At 32.5% G+C, this 18,766-nt stretch overlaps 2 protein-coding genes across 2 annotated transcripts in view; one reads left to right on the top strand and one right to left on the bottom strand.

Moving 5' to 3' along the window:
* Window positions 1-9,992, top strand: part of LOC114340650 (uncharacterized) — a 34,844-nt gene extending 24,852 nt beyond the window's left edge. Inside the window, exon 3 of the mRNA XM_028291422.2 lies at window positions 9,749-9,992. Coding sequence (XP_028147223.2) covers window positions 9,749-9,928 — 180 coding nt within the window. The 3' untranslated portion in view covers window positions 9,929-9,992. The remainder of the gene's footprint in view (window positions 1-9,748) is intronic.
* The window catches only part of LOC114341868 (octopamine receptor beta-2R), a 743,861-nt gene that overhangs the window by 286,263 nt on the left and 438,832 nt on the right, over window positions 1-18,766 (bottom strand). The gene's annotated exons all lie outside the window — the stretch shown is intronic.

Below are 18,766 nucleotides of genomic sequence, written 5' to 3'. Positions count from 1 at the left end.
CAAAATATAAAATATAATTACTATTTTATACCAGTTGTTAAAGACAAATGGCTCATTAGTGATTATCGATCAGAGATCGGATTTCTTGCTGATATGGTTTTTTTGCAATATTATAAATGATTCATTTAATTTGTAATTTTGGGTGTCAATTACAGTGTATACGTTTTCCACGCCTCTAATCTCTTTCAATGTTTTCGTTAGTAGCTTACCGTGATTGTGGGAAATGTGTATTATGCACATTCCATACAGACCACTGTCGCAGACACAAAGATTTTCTGTTAAACTATTAATAACTACCCAATATGTGAATTTTTTTTATTAATAAATATGTTGTTTCCAATTTATCTCTCAAAATTATCCAATATTGTTTTGACAAAAATACGTTTATGTAATATAAATTTAATTTTTTTCTTTCCTGAAAAACTAGGGGGGGGCCACGGCCCCCCCCTGCCCGTATGTATGGGCGCCTATGGATGTCATCACTTAAAATGTTCCATTTATCAAAAACTCGATTTACCAAAAAGTTTTGCCTTACAGTAGTTTTAAAAGGTTCCTTTTTCAATTTATAGTGATGACCTCGTAGTCTAGCATCTTCGCTGATATTAAAAAAATTCGATGTTCCCCAAAATTCTCCCCTAAGAATTCTGTAAGTAGATATTAAATCACCTCTCTCTCTTCTATGAGTCAATGGAGACAACTTAAGCTTTCCTAATCGTGTTTCATAGCTTAATTTTGCATAATTAAAAGGTAGCTTAGTAGCTCTTCGTTGTACTCCTTCTAATAAATTAATATCTCTTTGTAAATGAGGTGACCAAACAGATACCGCAAATTCCAGGTGAGGTCTGACATAACTTTTATAGAGTTTCAAAAACAAGTCTGGAGACATTCTAGGAAAAGCTTTTGATATGAGGTATAAAGCAGAGTTAGCTTTACCGACTACTTTTGCTGTTTGAGTAGACCAACTTAACGTTTGGTTGACCGTAACGCCCAAATCATTAACTTCCCGTACCGATTTCAGAGGAACTCCATCCAAAAAATATGTTATAAATATGTGGATTATAATATCCACATTGAACAACACAACACTTACGCGAATTTAATGGAATAGCCCATTTCATGCTCCATTCTGATAGCTGATTAAGGTCACTCTGAAGAGTATTAACAATATCGGGACAGTAATATAACTTTAAATCGTCGGCATATGAAACTGATTTTGCCTGCCATCCGCACGTTAAATCAGATACGTACAACAAAAATAGAATAGGCCCTAATATTGATCCCTGAGGGACACCACTGGCTACCGCACGTGGAACGCTGCAGTCATTTTCCACTTTGACCGAAAAAGTTCTTTCAGAGAGGAAGTTTTCTAACCACAATAGCAACTCACCACGCACGCCGTAATGTTCTAGCTTCAGCATTAATTTTTGTATGGGTACCTTATCAAATGCACGGGAAAAATCTATATAAATAATGTCAATCGGTTCATATCGGTCCAAAGATAAAGTCCATTCATTAAGAGAGTGAAGAAGGTTGCTAGTTACAGAACGGTTCGGCAGAAATCCGTGTTGAGAGACTGGAATAACATTATGCTCTAACCAAAAGGATATTAAGGTGATACAGTAGCGATCAACAGGTAGCCAAAACGCGTTCCAAGATTGCGGCTGTAATTTTGAATATTTTTTCGAGATATTTGGCACACGTATTCGTAATATAATAAAGAATGGCGGTACAGAGCCCAATTTGAAAAATATATTAATATGTGGAAATTACTCCGTAATTAAATACAATATTAAAAAAACGAGCCTGTACCGCCATTAAGAAGAACAAATAAATACACTTTCTTCAAATAAATTTTTTATCCGATGCCTAGATTTTGCGTCATTTTGGAACTACTAATGAAATAAAAAATTTTAGTAGTTCCAAAATGACGCAAAATCTAGGCATCGGATAAAAAAATTTATTTGAAGAAAGTGTATTTATTTGTTCTTCTTAATGGCGGTACAGGCTCGTTTTTTTAATATTGTATTTAATTACAGGGTAATTTCCACATATTAATATATTTTTCAAATTGGGCTCTGTACCGCCATTCTTTATTATATTTCGAATACCTGTGCCAAATATCTCGAAAAAATATTAAAAATTACAGCCGCAATCTTGGAACGCGTTTTCGCTACCTGTTGATCGCTACTGTTTCCTCTTAATTTATTAGCTATTAATTTTTCCATTATTTTAACTGATGTTGGTGGAACTGTTACTGGACGATAATTAGACGAAAGGAGTTTATTTCCACTTTTATATATCGGTGTTACTATACCAGATTTCCATGAAGCTGGTATTGAATTTGTTTGCAAAGATTTGGCCAAAAAAGCTGCCATTGGAGCCGCTAAACTATCTGCACAATTATGATATAACAATGGTGAAATATTTTCCGATCCAGGAGACGCAGTAGTCTTTAAAGAACATAATACCTCTCTAACCAATTCAGTAGAGATGTCAATTGTTGATAAACTCTCCATTATTCTATCAGTAGTGGGCAAACCTGAAAACGCAGCATCCGTGTCAACTGTAAAAGCAGTGGAAAAAGTCTCAGCAAATAACTCACAAACCTCTTCTTTTAAACATATTTCGCCATTAGATTTTTCTAATAACGGAATACCAGTTTTTGTACAGAATTTTGATCTAACTTATTTGTAAAAAGATTTGGGACCTCTGGAGCTAACTCTGTTTTCATAATTACTTCTCGATAATCTCAACTCCTTTGTCAATCTATTGGAAAATTGTCTATGTGTAAGTATGTTTTCTTCCGATGGATTTTTTCTTACCCTTTTCCATAAAATGTTTTTTTCTTTAGTCATTGCGATCAGTCGGTTATCGATCCAAGGGCTTCTGGGATTAGTCCTAATAGTGTACTTTGAAGAACATTTATCAATACTTTTATATATATAATTTCTTTATATTTATTCCAAGAATCATTACATAAACAATTATCTAAATCCGGCCAAATTACTTCTCTAAAATAGTGATTTAATTTAACATAATCTATTTTACTAAACTCTTTAACTATTTTTTCATTAATTGCTCCAGTAATGATTTAATTCATAATAGATGCCGACGAAAACAATTATTTCTGAGAACTTTTTAGGTATTATAATTTTCGTGGACCCACAAACAGAAATGATGTTTTTTGCTGACACTCCTCAAAAAATAACTTTTTTCGTTAACAATTTATTAGGGATTATAATTTTCACAATCATATAATCGAAAATATTATTTTTCGCGGCGTTCTTTGAAAGTTCTGTTCTTAACGGCATTTTTCGGAGTTATACTTTTCGTAGGCGGCGGCGATATATTGTATAATCTGTATACAGTGAGCACGTAAAGGTTGGAATAAATTCATTTTCTCGAGAATGGACGATTTTGAAAAAAAATCCCAAAACAGGTCAATTTTTATATTTAAATTACGACTTATTGGCATATATATCATACTAGTGACGTCACCCATCTGGGCGTGGTGACGTCATCGATGATTTTTTTTAATTAAAATAGGGCTCGTTTGATAGCTCATTTGAAAAGTAATTCAATTCTCTATCCAGTAATATAAACATTAACATAATGATTTATACAGGGTGTCCAAAAAATAGTTTTTGAATTAAATTTATTGACATAAAAAGAAGAATGTGTGTAATTTATTTAATTCAAAATACATTTTACTGCTATCAGAAAACAGGAAAAAATGTATATTTGGCAAATAAATATTATTTTTTGCTTAAATTCAATATTAAAGCCGCCACCCACCAGCCTCGTGATAGTTTGAACATTTAATTTAAGCGAAAAGCAATGTAGTCCTGTCGCCAGGGGGGGTACAACGGCCTCCTTAATTCAGATGGACTTACCCAAGTTTTTTTTATATATTTTGACCCGTAGAATACGAATTTTTTGGGTAACAGCTGATCCGGATGTCGATAAGATTGTTATGGACAAAGAACTTGAGGAATTACATAACAGCGATTTCTCGCAAAACAAAACATGTTTTTGTATTTTTTGGGTCATTTTAAGCAAAAAATATTCCTACAAGTTTTTTCGTAGAATGCATAGTTTTCGAGATAACCGCGGTTGAACTTTCAAAAAATCGAAAAATTGCAATTTTTGAACCCGAATAACTTTGGATTAAAAAATAAAGTAGCAATTCTGCTGACAGCATTTGAAAGTTTAAGTCAAATTATATCGGTTTTGATTATTTGAATTCCTAAAAATTAATTTTTTTATTGTTAAACAAATCTATTAACACATAGTGTTTCCCGTACCTAATACATGCGTTTTAACGCATGCTACGTAGAAATTGCCTCGCTTGCACTTGTAGCTACTCTACCTACTCGTTCGATTTTAAATGAGAAATCATTGAAAACATCACTCACATACTAGGTGTTTATAACTTTGTTTAACAATAAAATAATAAATTTTTAGCAATGGAAATAATCAAAATCGATATAATTTGACTTAAACTTTCAAATGCGGTAAGCAGAATTGCTACTTTATTTTTTAATCAAAAGTTATTCGTGTTCAAAAATTTTTCGATTTTTTGAAAGTTCAACCGCGGTTATCTCGAAAACTATGCATTCTACGAAAAAACTTGTAGGAATATTTTTTGCTTAAAATGACCCAAAAATTACAAAAAGATATTTCGTTTTGCGAGAAATCGCTGTTATGTAATTCCTCAAGTTCTTTGTCTATAACAATCTTATCGACATCCGGATCAACTATTACCCAAAAAAATTCGTATTCTACGGGTCAAAATATATAAAAAAAAACTTGGGTAAGTCCATCTGAATTAAGGAGGTCGTTGTACCCCCCCCCCTGGCGACAGGACTAATAATTATTTTTCAAATAAACATTTTTTTCAGTTTTCTGAGAGAAATTTTTTTGGATATCCTGTATAAATAATTATGTTAATGTTTATATTACTGAATAGAGAATTGAATTACCTTTCAAATGAGCTACCACACGACCCCTATTCTCATTTAAAAAAATCATCGATGACGTCATCACGCCCAGATGGGTGACAATACTAGTATAATATATATGCCAAAAAGTCCTAATTTAAAAATAAAAATTGACCTGTTTCGGGATTTTTTTCTAAAATCATCCATTCTCGAGAAAATGAATTTATTCCAACCTTTACGTCCTCACTGTATAATATTAATATACGCGGATTATACGGCATATGACAAAAGCTCAAAACAAATGATTTGGAATGAAAAGCCCCATACAGGGTGTTTTTAAATAAGTATGGCTAATTTTAAGGGGTAATTTTTCATGAAAAATAATGATATTTGGCTTTATAATCGTATGACCGCAAATACTTTGTTTCCGAGATAGGGGGTGTTGAAATTTTTCTTACAAACTGACGATTTATTTGTTGCTTTAAAACCGGTAGAAAAAAAGTATGTTCGGGTTATATTACCCGTATGCGCGCCAATTGAGAATATTAATTTCTTAGTTGTATATCAAAACATGTGCAATAACAACGTCTTAAAACCCACCAAATTTCATTTGCGGAATTTAACCGGTTTTAGAGCAACAAATAAATCGTCAGTATTTAAGAAAAATTTCAACACCCCCTCTCTCGGCAACGAAACATTTGCGGCCATACGATTATAAAGCAAATTGTCATTATTTTTTCATGCAGAATTACCCCTTAAAGTTTACCACATTTATTTAAAAACACCCTGCATTGATGAAAGACATGGCTAGATGTTGAAGTACCTAACTTTTTTATGGCCCAACATAAGCGAATAAATCAAAAAGCTGAATGTTGATAAAACATGATGCTATACTTAGTTGGGTTTTAATTTCAGTATTTTGTAAATACTAGAATATTCCAGAGGGTGATGCGAACTTTGAGAAAAAACACAGTTTGATTCGTACACCCGGTAGGTATATAATGAAAATTTACCTGTTTAGCAACAATATTATTACAGCGATATTGTTAAAAAATAAAGCTGTAACATATTAAAACAATTACTTAAATCGGACAACAGATTTAGGAAATTCTAGACATCAAAAATGACCAAATTTTTAAGTGGGCCGATTTTTAAGCCTTTCAGTTTATATTGATGCAACTTGGTAGGCAACCCACTCTGATGTATGAGCCTGGGCTCGCTTCCGATTAGGTGGTAAATATCCTCCTGGAGTGTCTCATTCCATGCCAATCCATTCTACCGTTAGGTAAAGTAAGAAAGTTAGTGTAACTTTCTAGCCAAGGTCTAGTGTTAAGGTTTTTAAGTTGCGCAAGCAACATATTTAAAGACAAATCTCTTAAAACAGACAGAGTTGCAACTGGAAGAACTGATTTATGATAGCCTAAATAGTACCAGCGATATATTATTTCTAGTTAAAAAGTTATGACCGGAAGTTTAGCAAAAATGACTTAAATTTGTGAAATTGTTTGTCAATCGACGCAAAGTTACACGAAGAGTTCAAATATCTACTTCCGATCATGTTGGGTGAAAACCTCGGACATACGAAGTGCATTTATTTGTTTATTTTAAATTTATAGGAGATGGACAAGGAAGGGTAGGGACAAGAGTTAATTACTCTAGATTAGAGGTCTAGTCAATCGATTACTCTAGCTAGAGGCATATGCCAATATTTACACAAACATAGTGATTTATTATTTATTCTTGCCTAAAAATTTATAATGCAATTTCAAAGGGTTAAGCCAAAATACTATGAAATTTTTAGTTTAATGGAAAAAAATGCTTCAATATTTGCGCTATAATTTGAACTGTAACTAATAGGTACTTCTTTTTCTTCTGGTTTCAATCAGTTTTGGATGTTGGAAATCACATTGGAAATCATAACCTCGCTCGCTGCGCCTCGAAACAATTCCGTTGAGGTTTTCTTAAACCATTTTCTCAAATTCCGTAGCCATGATATTCTCCTTCTACCAGGTCCTCGCTTACCTTTGACTTTACCTTGCAATATGGATTGCAGCAGGGAGTAACGGTGCTGATTTCTCACGTGTCCCAGATACTATAGTTTTATGCATTTGGTGGTAAACAAAATCTCCGGTTCCTTCTTCATTCTTCCTAGAACTTCTTTGTTCGTTATCCTTGCTGTCCATGATATTCTCAGCATTCCTCTGTAAAGCCACATCTCCAATACTTTAATAGTCCAGCCGGGTTAAACGAATAAATGGCTTAACCTTGCATTAGGAGCTGCCCCAAATTTTATTTTTTTAATCTTTAGGAGAGGTCAATAGTAGTGTAAATTTAAAATCTCGACTGAATTCCGCCATTGCGTTAGCCGCCATCTTGATTTTAAACGAGAACTGTTTTTGCTCAATATCTCCGCCATTTTCAACTTTTCGACAAAAAGTATAAAAACCAAAATTGTTGAAAATGTAATTTCCTATCATTTTTATCAATTTTTCCTATCAATTTTTTCGTGCCATCGATATTGTCCGAGTTATAGCGGAAAATTGTGACAGTTATATTAAATAGAGCATATTTATTTAATTATCTCGTTTATTGTTAGATTTACGACAAAAATGTTCCCATACAAAAATAGAGAGAATTGAATTCTGCACAATTTTAGCTTCTTTAATTTTTTTGCTAAAGTTAATATTTAAGGTAGTATGTATGCGAAAATACCGCGAGCGTAATATCTGATTAATTTGTAACAATTGTTTTTGTTCAATATCTACGCCATTTTCAACTTAAATTGTTCCAAATATGATTTCCTACAATTTCTTTTTAACAATTTTTTTCATGCGGTTGATATTTTCTGAGTTAAGTGGGAAAATAGTAAAAAGTGGTGGGGGGAGCATAATCACTGAATTGAATCTTTTTTCCGAGCTGCGCCAAATTTTATAATTCTATCCTTTAGGGGAGATCAATAGTAGTGTAAGTTTAAAATCTCGACTGAATTCCGCAGTTGCATTAGCCGCCATATTGATTTTAAAGGAGAACCGTTGTTGCTTAATATCTCCGCCATTTTTAACTTTTCGACAAAAACGGTAGGAACTAAAATTGTTGGAAACGAAATTTCCTACAATTTCTTTTTCACAATTTTTTTATGCGATCAATATTCTCCGAGTAAAGGAGGAAAATAGTGGAAGCGGAGGGGAAGCATAATTATTGAATTGTCTCATTAATTATTAACTTTACGACATAATTTTACATAAACAAAAATAAAGAGAATTATATTTCATACAATTTTTGAAACTTCCAATGAAACACCAACCAAACTAAGTACATAAAAGACATAAATAATAACTTATATTATGCATTCAGTTCACTTAATTTTATTAACTAGCGGGTTTTATTGGTTGAATTTGTCTGTCGATAATTAAGTGTCATGTCAGCTAACATATTTTAATATTTCAACAATTTTTTTTTTAATTTTGGACCCCGTTGGGGGAATTTTCCCATTCCCCCTCCTAGACCCGCCACTGGTTCTCTCGAAAAATTGTAGTAAATCCTAATTGCAACAATTTCAGTCCTTACACTTTTTGTCGAAAAGTTGAAAATGGGGAAGATATTGAACAAAAACCATTGCTTTAAAATCAATCGGGTCTAACGCTCGCGCCTTTACCGCATACGTACTACCTTAAATATTGATTTTATCAAAAAAATGAAGAAGACCAAAATTGGTCAAAATTTAATTCCTTTCATTTTTGTATAGATTAAAATTTGTTGTAAAAGTAATAATAAACGAGATAATTCAATAAATCAATAATTATGCTTTAACTGTTACTGTTTTCCCCATTTTCAACAATTTCAGTTTGTATATTTTTTGTTGAAAAGTTGAAAATGGCGGAGATATTGAGCAAAAACGGTTCTCGTTTAAAATCAAGATGGCGGCTAACGCAACGGTCAAATTCAGTCAAGATTTTAAATTTATACTACTATTGACCCCCCCCCCCCCCAAAGACTAGAAAAATAAAATTTGGGGCAGCTCTTAATGCAAGGTCAAATGGTATCCCGACTGGGCTATAAGTTTTTTAATAGTGGTGTCTGTAAGCGTCGATGTCTCCGCTTCGTGCAATAATAATGTAGAGAAAATATAACATCTCAAATGTCTTATTTTTGTATCTAGGAATATGTTGTGGCTTTTGAAGATAGCGCTCATTTTGTTAAAGACCGTTCTTGCCTTTTCTATGCGGCACTTTATTTCCTGTACATTGCTCCACTTACGTTCATTTATAATAGTTCCCAGGTAGCAATACTGTTTTACTTGATGTATCTGCGTTCCATTAATGTATAGATGAGCCCCGTTTATATCCTCCTTGCTGATAATCATTTGTTTCGTTTTTGGGTATGAATGTTTAGTCCGTATTGTTGACTGTACTCATTGATTCTGTCCGTTAACCTCTGAAGTACCTCTAAACTGTCTGCTATCACCATGGTGTCGTCGGCATATCTAATATTGTTTACTCTTTCTCCATTTAGAAGGATGCCTTCGTCTACTCCGTATAGAGCCTCGTTAAGAATTCTCTCTGAGTACATATTAAATATCAACGGCGATAGAATACATCCCTGTCTAACTCCACGGAGTATTTTTATGTGATCTGTTTCTTCCCCGTTAATTTTCATATATTCGCTCTGATTCCAGTAGAGTTCTGAAATTATTCTGAGGTCTTCGTCATCCAAGTCTGCTACTTATAAAATGGTAATCATCTTTTGGTGTTGAACTCTGTTAAATGATTAATTACTACATGTAACTAATACAACAAATTTTATTGTAGGATTGCAACTGCGACGGAGTCTTCGATTGTAAAGACAGGGCAGCCATTCATCTTATGGGGGCCGGTTGCGCAAATCCTTACTTTGGTGATACTTTTGCCAGGCGATTCAACGAATGTTCCAATATGGTTGGTTCTACGAACATGTTAGCTAGTGAAGGAAATAATATGTGTACTACATAATATGTGTGCTCTAAATATTACTTGTGTAAATATATTATTATTTTTCACTTCAAATAGTAAAAGACTCATGAGTTTTAATTTTTTCAATAGTTTCAAAATTGATTACAAATAGGTACTATAGTTTTGTAATAATTCAAAATGAATTGTATTTTCAGTTCGTTCCTTATATCTATGTTCCTAATTCGATCCATTTTAGTAACACTTTTAACTTTTTTTAACCTTCAGCAACTAGCATAGGTTTTCTGAACATTAAAGCTAACATCGGGTCTCAGAGACCGATATAAAAAAATGTTTTCATTGACACATTTTCAAGTGTAGGGTTGTGTTTAATCCTTGACGGAGTGAAATTAAATACCTATTTTTTTTACTATATTAAGCCTCTTAAACATTAGCAAAATACAAAAGCAAAGAAAACCAATTATACAACATCTCATTTGTTAAAACAAACTCAATTTTTCAACTACCGTTTTTTTGTACCTAGCCTTCAAAAAAATGTTTGTGTCTAAAAACTCACTTATAATTAATATTCCCTTTAAATAACATTTAAAAAAATGAAGATTTGTGGTATTAGGCTAGCTATTATGTGACAACCGATAAATAAATAAATAACTCAAAATAGGGGAGTGCATATAGATTTTCACTTCGAAAAAAATCAAACAAGATAGAACTTTTTGCAATTTCAATAAGAAATGTTTATAAACAACATCAAAAATTCTACTCGAGAAGTGGGTGCTTCATTTTTTATTAACCTTTAACTACACTCGCTGGCGTACTTTGTACGCCAGATATAAGAATTCTACTGGAAATATATTTTAAAATTTAATTTTTGACCTTGCTTATTTTTCTAACCAATCACTGGAATGTGCTTTACAATTTGGTTTTAGTTTCGTTATAATCGGCGTTCTGGAAAGATCGTAATTTACATTTTATTATTTGTTGTTTCCGGTGGTGGACAATATACCCCAGGATTATATTACTCTAAGTCGTAATATAAGTACATATTTTAATTGTTTTTTAGTCATTATGGCAAAAAATATATTTTTCTTTGTAAACAAAACTTTTTCTCCTGTAAAAAATCACATTTAAAAAAATTTTTTATTAGTAATTTTATTTATCATGGAATCCAGTTATTCCATGATTTCAGTTATAAATCCCAATTGGCTTACTGAAAAGAAACTCCAAGTATTCACTGATGCCGAATAAGGTTTATAACAAACAACTAAGTGTATTTTTTCAAAAAAAAATTAAACAAATCCGCTGTTTTTAAGTGTATTTTCTTGTGGCGTACAAAGTACGCCACGCGTGTAGTTATGTTATATCTTGATGCGCGGGTAGTTAAAGGTTAAACAAATGAACTGCGAAATTAGATGTTTGTTTAAATAACTCCGAAAATATAAATTGTAGAAAAAACTGACTTGACCTTTGAAAAATTCGGAAAATTTTACAAAAAAAACTTTCTAAAAAGATTTCTCTAAAATTAAATCTGTAGCTTCTATAATTTTTTATTTATAACTCTAAAGTCACCCTTCCCACAAATATTGGCGCACTGTAAACTAGCGTACGGCGAAGTGCACGGTTGAGTTATTTTAATGTAATTCTTTAACTAATGGATCAAATGAAATTCTATAAATTGATCATGAAAGAAGAATAATTTAGCTATCTTATGGTTGTAACAAAAAGACATAACATGTATGGGCATAAGTATGGTGTGGGCGGAAAAGGAGACTTACATGAATTTGGTTTTAAAATGATTTAAAAATGTGTAACTAATACAATTTTTCTTATAAAACTCTCAGTTTTGCACAGCTTACCTTTCAGACATCTTACTAAACGATGTATCTCTAAAAAAAATCTCAAAAATTTAATTCAAATGATACGGCGACGTCTCAAAAAATGTAATTTTTGAAAACTTCGAAGTTTTACAGAATTACCACCAATTTAAGACGGTATTACTCAAGTTTGAACAGATTTATTACAGTTTTATAGGTGTTTTTTTAAAGCTTAGGATGTAAGCTTTAAAATGCACTAAATTATATTACTGGGTCCTGGTGAATTCGTAACTATTTTAATCCCCCATCCTAATTACAGGCCAATTGGTAACACTGGCCCTCAGGTAATTTTTCGGTTACCAATCAACTACCGCGAATACGTAACTAAATAAAGGTATACTCTTTTAGACTTGAAATAAACATATGGAAAATCTCTTTGCTTTTATTCTATCAGATGGATTTAAATAATTTATCATTGCTAAACATCTAAATATTAAATTTACAATTACTTGATAAAACCAAGCTCGTGTAGAGCTATACTTGATGGAAATAATATTTTTCTATGAGAGTGCAAAAATGTCTACTTTCGCGCACGCATTTTAGTTTAGAAAGTTTCACTTTTCCGCACGCGTGTTACTTTTCCGCACGCGTGTTACTTTTCCGCACGCGTGTTACTTTTCCGCACGCGGTTTTTACTTTTCCGCACGCGTGTTAATTTAGATATGTTAATATGGCTTTAAAGTAATTATAATACATGCAATAAACTAATATTTAGATATTATTTACTAATTTATTTCAAATATATCTTATTGTGTTCCTGTTTTAATGAAATTAACGCGACAATTGGATGAAATAAAATTATTTTGACATAATATTCGAAAGTCAAATCGGTAGACAATAACAGTCGTTTTGAATCATCGTCATGGAAACCAAGATCGTCGTAATGCTAACTAATTATATTGAAAGTTTGGTTTTGACATCCTTGTCAAAGAATTAATTTGTGTATGTATTTTCATATTAGGTTGAGTTTTAAATTTTTAACTATCCAGAGCATTTTATGAAGAATAACTTTTTCGTAAAATTGATAATTAAAAAGTTTTGCATGTGGTTCTTAGCTACGCAGATATACTGTATTGTAAGAGCTTCTGTATAAGAATTTTTAAATTGTAATGCCATATTCGGATTCAGCATAATCAAAAACAAAATAGAAACATATTTGATCAATGTAAAATGATGAATTCAACGATATTTTTAAAATTATTTATACAAAATAATTGTTATTGTTTAAACAATTAATAAACAATTAGCGGCCAAATCTGCGAGTAGAACTTTTTACTTTAACATGTATATAAACTATCAAAAAAAGTTTTAGAAAAATACAAGCTTGTTTGTATTTTTCCGAAACAATGCATGTTTTCGTTCTAATTGCACTCCCCTATTAGAGATTAAAGAGATTAAATTGTTCCGTCCATCCAATGGCATTACAGCCCAAATCAGGTCTCCTTCAGCTAGCTTCTCCAATCATCTCGATTTACCGCTGTTCTTGTCCATGAACGTGTTTTTAGAAGCTTTTGGTATCTTCGTCTACTTAGTTCCTATCTCTTATTTGGTCTTGCGACAGGTCTTTTTCTTTGCATTATTGCATTTAGCGATTCTCTGCGTACTCTGTTCTAATGCATGCGGACCACGTGCCCTGCTTACCGTAATCTTCCTAAACCTAATCTAGTGCTCTCTTCTTCTTCTTCTTCTTCTTCTTCAGCCTGTGTTCGTCTGTTCAGGCCTCTTCCATTTGCTTCCATCGATTTCTACTCTTGGCAATTCTCATCCACTGTTTGCCCGCGACTTGTTTGATATCATCTGCCCACCACTTCTGCGGTCTGCCTACTCCTCGCCTGTTCTCTCTTGGTCTCCAGTTTGTTAGCCTCTGTGTCCATTTTTCGGGATTATCTCGGGCAACATGTCCGACCCATTGCCACTTGAGCCTTGCTATACTTTCTGCGACATCAGTAATCTTTGTTCTTTCACGAATGTCGATATTTCGAATTTTGTCTCTCAAACTAATCCCTAGTATGGCCCTCTCCATCGGTCTTTGAGTTTTACTGAGCTGCTCTAAGGTTTTCTTTGTAAAGGACATGGTCTCCAGTCCATATGTAGATACAGGCAAGATAGATTTGTCATAAACTCTACGTTTTAGACACATTGGTATATCTCTATTCTTCAAGATAAAGCTTAACTTGCCGAAAGCTACCCAAGACAATTGTATGCGTCTTTTTATTTCGGCTATTTGGTTTTCTTTGCCGATTTTAATGGTATGTCCAAGATATATCTAGTGGTCTACATTTTCAAGACTGACGTTTTCAATAACAAGATTAGTTTGTACATTACTCTTTATTTTTTTTTTCTGAAGATTCATTTTGAGACCTATTTTATTTGACTGCTGGTTTAGTTCCTTGATCATTTGCTCCAGTTCCTTGATATCTGTACTGAATAATACTATGTCGTCCGCAAACCTCAAATGACTCAAACGTACACCATCAATGTGTAGACCCTTTTCCTCCTAGTCGAGCTGTTTGAATACATTTTCCAATGCTAAGGTAAAAAGTTTTGGTGAAATAGTATCACCTTGTCTAATACCTTTACCAAGGCGTATTTTTTCGGTTTTTTGGTCTTCATTGATTTTGATGTGGAATGTGGCCTGTTCATAAATGTTTTTAATGATTGTAGTGTACCGTGAGTATATTCGAGCATCCCTTAGGGCTGACAAAAAGGACCAGGTCTCAATACTATCGAAAGCCTTGTGAAAGTCAATAAATGCCATAATATGGCATATTATGTAAGGGTACATTATATTCTGTGGTTTTTTCTACCAGTGTTCTGATGGTTTGTAAGTGATCGTTAGTACCAAACCCTTTTCGAAATCCCGCCTATTCAACCGGTTGATATAAATCAAGTTTTTTTGTTATGCGGTTGGTTATTATTCTTGTTAGCAATTTGTATAAATGTGACAACAAACTTATAGGCCTGTAACTTTCAATATTAGTAGTATCTCCTTTCTTGTGTAAATGTATTATTTCGGCGTTTTCCCACAGATTGGGTATTCTTTTCTCTATTAGACACCTATTCAGCAAGATTTCCACAACCTCTATAACGGTGTTGCCACTCATTTTTAACATTTCAGACGTTATATGGTCCTCGCCAGGAGCATTTTTATTCTTCATTTGCTGTAAGGCATGTCTAATTTCCGAAGAAGTTATTTTAGGGAGAGTTTCCGAGCCGACGTTTAGAATTGTTCTATGGTCTGTTCCGGGGTTCTGTATAGTGGATGTATAAAGATTCTTGTAGAACGTTTGTATTTCCTTGATTATTTGAGTTTTTTCTAGTTATCTTCGATTTTCCTTTAGTTAAATTTGATTTCAATACTCTCATGTTTCTATTGTTTTCAATGGCTTGCAATATTTGTTTTGTTTTATAAGCCCGCAAGTCTGACCTTATGCTCTTTTTAACTTTATTATTGATAGCCTTATATTCTGGTAATTCTTTAGATGTTCTTGTTTGTTTAAGTTTCGTCTTTCTCGGATTTTTATTTTCACTACAGAGCTTTTTTGTAGTTGATGTTATGTCATTCGTTAAATTTTGTGTTATTTCATTTATATCTTTAATGTTGAATACTGGTAAAAGTCCTAGTTTCTTTTTTAGTTCACTTTGATATTCCTCTTGATTCATTTCGAGTGCTTCTATGTTTGGTAATTATTTATCCTGTGTTAATAATTTTCTTCTATCGAATTTCGTATTTACTTCTATTCGCACCCTAACTAATCGACGGTCACTACCAGTGTCGACAGAATTTAGTACAGTAACATCTTTAGCAATGTTTTTGAAGTTAGAGAGTATAAAGTCAATTTTATTTTTTACTTTGCCGTCTGGGCTGTGCCACGTCCATTTTCTCTGCATCTTTTTCTTGTAGAATATGTTTAAGTAAAATAGCTTTTCTTTGCTGAGGAAATTTGCGAGCATATCTCCCCTGTGATTTCTACTTCCCAGTCCAAAATTTCCAATATATTCGTTGTCGTTGTTATTTTCGTTCTTTCCTATTTTAGCGTTGAAATCTCCCGTAATTATTACGTAATATGTGTTATTATTACGTAATCTAGTGTTGGTTCGCTATATTGTTCGTATATATTTTTTTGAAAAATGGCTTTGGCAGAGCCAATTAGCCAGACTTGTTTCTGATTTATTGCAGATTCATAGTCATAAATTTCTTATAATTTAATATTGTTCGTATATTTCTAATAATGTTCGTCTTTGTATAAATTTAAAAGACCCACATTGAATATCATTGCATGTATAAACATGATATTTTTTTCTCATGATCATCTTTCAGTGCGTCACAGTTTTTCGATTTCATTCTAACGCATTAAATTATATATGACAGAAAAAAAGGCACGTCCGTGATTACAGACATTTGCAAGATTTATTCTAGTTATTCTAGTTGTCGATAGATGGCGCCATAATAAAAAAATAATTTTTTTTAATTAGATAATAATATTAAAAATATAATCTGTATAATTTATAAGACTATACAAATCAAAAAAATACCATTTTATAAATGCAAGAAACACATTTGATTTGTTTTTATTCCAAATTGAAAATAAAATGTGACAACTGTTAGATTTAACTAAAATGTCATGTTATAATAAATGTCATAAATGTGTATTATCACGGACTTACCTTTTTCCTATCATTTGTTACGCACTGAAAAATGCTCATGAAAAGGACAATACCAATAATTTGGCAAACATATTAAATGTGGTGGATCAAAATCAAAATCGTTCATCGAGTTGATTGATTAAAGATATAATTTGATAAACGGATATTGGGTCGTTCGTACGTGATTCCCAATATTTTTTTTACTTGACAGACATTCCCCCATTTCGTGTAATTTGAAAAGTCTCAAATAAGCGTCGAATATTGGATTTGTTTTTTTAGTATACATTATACGACGTACCCCAAATTTATCTTACACGTGACAAAAAAATATGCTTAATGAACTCCTCTGGATAGCTTTAAAATCTATAGTTAACTATAAAAATGTGCAAATATTGTCTCGAATATACTATACGCTCACCGACACAAAATTCCGCCACTTAAAATTTTTGAATAACTTTATTGTTTGTACTCCGATTTTCAAAATTCATGCATCCATTTATAGGTACGTGTATTGATTTCATTCATTATTATTCCGATGACAAAACATTTTTGCTAAAAAGGCTTTATACAACCTGAATGGAAGCGTTGTATTTTTTTCTAACTTTAAAAAATTCTGTGGAAACATTGAAGAGCCGATTTTGATTCATAGTCCTTTCATATTATCCCGGAGGCATCACTAAGATAAATATTTTAAATAGAGTTTGGATTGATAAGATTAGAATGGCCCGCATGCAGCCCAGACCTCAATCCTAGCGGGAATTTAGTAGAGGAATATCGGGCTAATCCGGCATCTTACCGGCCACCTTATTTATTCCATGCCAAACAGATTTCGACAGTCGTTGCTGCGAGAGGTGGTCATACCCGCTATTGAATTGTTTTTTTGTGTTGTTAATTTTAGTGCGTTTGATATATTTTTTAAATAAACCTTCAAAGTATTCTATTTATCTACAGCTTTTACAAGAAAATATATATTCGGATAATTCAAAAAACAAAAATCTTAGGGATGCCTCCGAGATAATACGAAAGGGGTATGAAACAAAGAGTTAGGAGAAAATAGAACGCTTCTATTCACCCCCGCATAGTGCCATCTAACTAAATTTTTTTTAGAATAATTAAAATAAAAATATAATAGACAATATTTTCCAACACTTCCAAGGCCTCTAAAATTTGCAAGCCAGATGGATGCTTCAGTGAAGACAAAGGGAGGGAATTCTAAAAATCTAAAAAGTTGCAATTCAAAATTCACAAGTTGCAATGTAGTCCAGAAAGCCACTGCGCATCCGCTAGGAAAAATATTCTAATTCGGATTTTTTGCACAATCTTACTCAAAAAGGACTCCTTTTAACAAATTTGCATGTTGTCAGGACCAAAAGGTGGTCAAAAATTTTTTAAACGTTTTTTTTTTGTTTTTTTCCTAAAATTATTTTTTTGCATGGAAAAAAGTTTTTTTTTGGTTTTTTGGATCATTCCAAACAGAAAAGGTCTTTAGTGACTTTTCTCTAAAAATGATAGTTTTTGACATATAAGCGATTAAAAATTGAAAAATTGCGAAATTGGCCATTTTTAACCCTCAAAAACTATGTGAAAAACTGAAAATTTAAATGTTGCCAAAGTAGGTAGATACTCTTTAAACATCGATTGATGAAATCCCGAAGAGTTTTTTGTAATACAATATTCAAAACTTCTTTGTTTTTTAATTGCTATTCAAGCGTGCGCGACACTATTTTCCATCGACAGTATGGTGCAAATGAAAGGAATAAATTCGTTATTTCGTAAACCGGCGACTTTAAGGAAAAATCCCGAAACAGGTCGATTTTTATTTTTAAGTTATGATATTGTGGCATATATGGTATACTAATGACGTCATCCATCTGGGCGTGATGACGTAATCGATGATTTTTTTAAATAGGAATAGGGGTCGTGTGCTAGCTCATTTGAAAGGGTCTTTAATTTTCTATTCAGTAATATAAAGATTTATATAATTATTTATACAGGGTGTCCTTCTATTTCCTTTCTTGTCAAATAATTTAATTTAATAAAAATTTTTTGGATACCCTGTATAAATAATTATATAAATGTTTACACTACTGAATAGAGAATTGAAGATCCTTTCAAATGAGCTACCACACGACCCCTATTCTCATTTAAAAAAATCATCGATTACATCATCACGCCCAGACGGATGACGTCACTAGTATACCATATGTGCCACAATATCATAACTTAAAAATAAAAATCGACCTGTTTCGGGTTTTTTCCTTAAAGTCGCCGGTTTACGAAATAACGAATTTATTCCTTTCATTTGCACCATACTGTATACACATGCAACGGTGTCGCGCACGCGTGATTAGAAATTAAAAAA

The sequence above is a fragment of the Diabrotica virgifera genome, chromosome 2 (genome assembly GCF_917563875.1).
Source record: "Diabrotica virgifera virgifera chromosome 2, PGI_DIABVI_V3a".
NCBI lineage: Eukaryota > Metazoa > Arthropoda > Insecta > Coleoptera > Chrysomelidae > Diabrotica > Diabrotica virgifera.
Note: the sequence above shows the minus strand (reverse complement) of the source record. Positions and strands in the feature narration are given on the sequence as shown.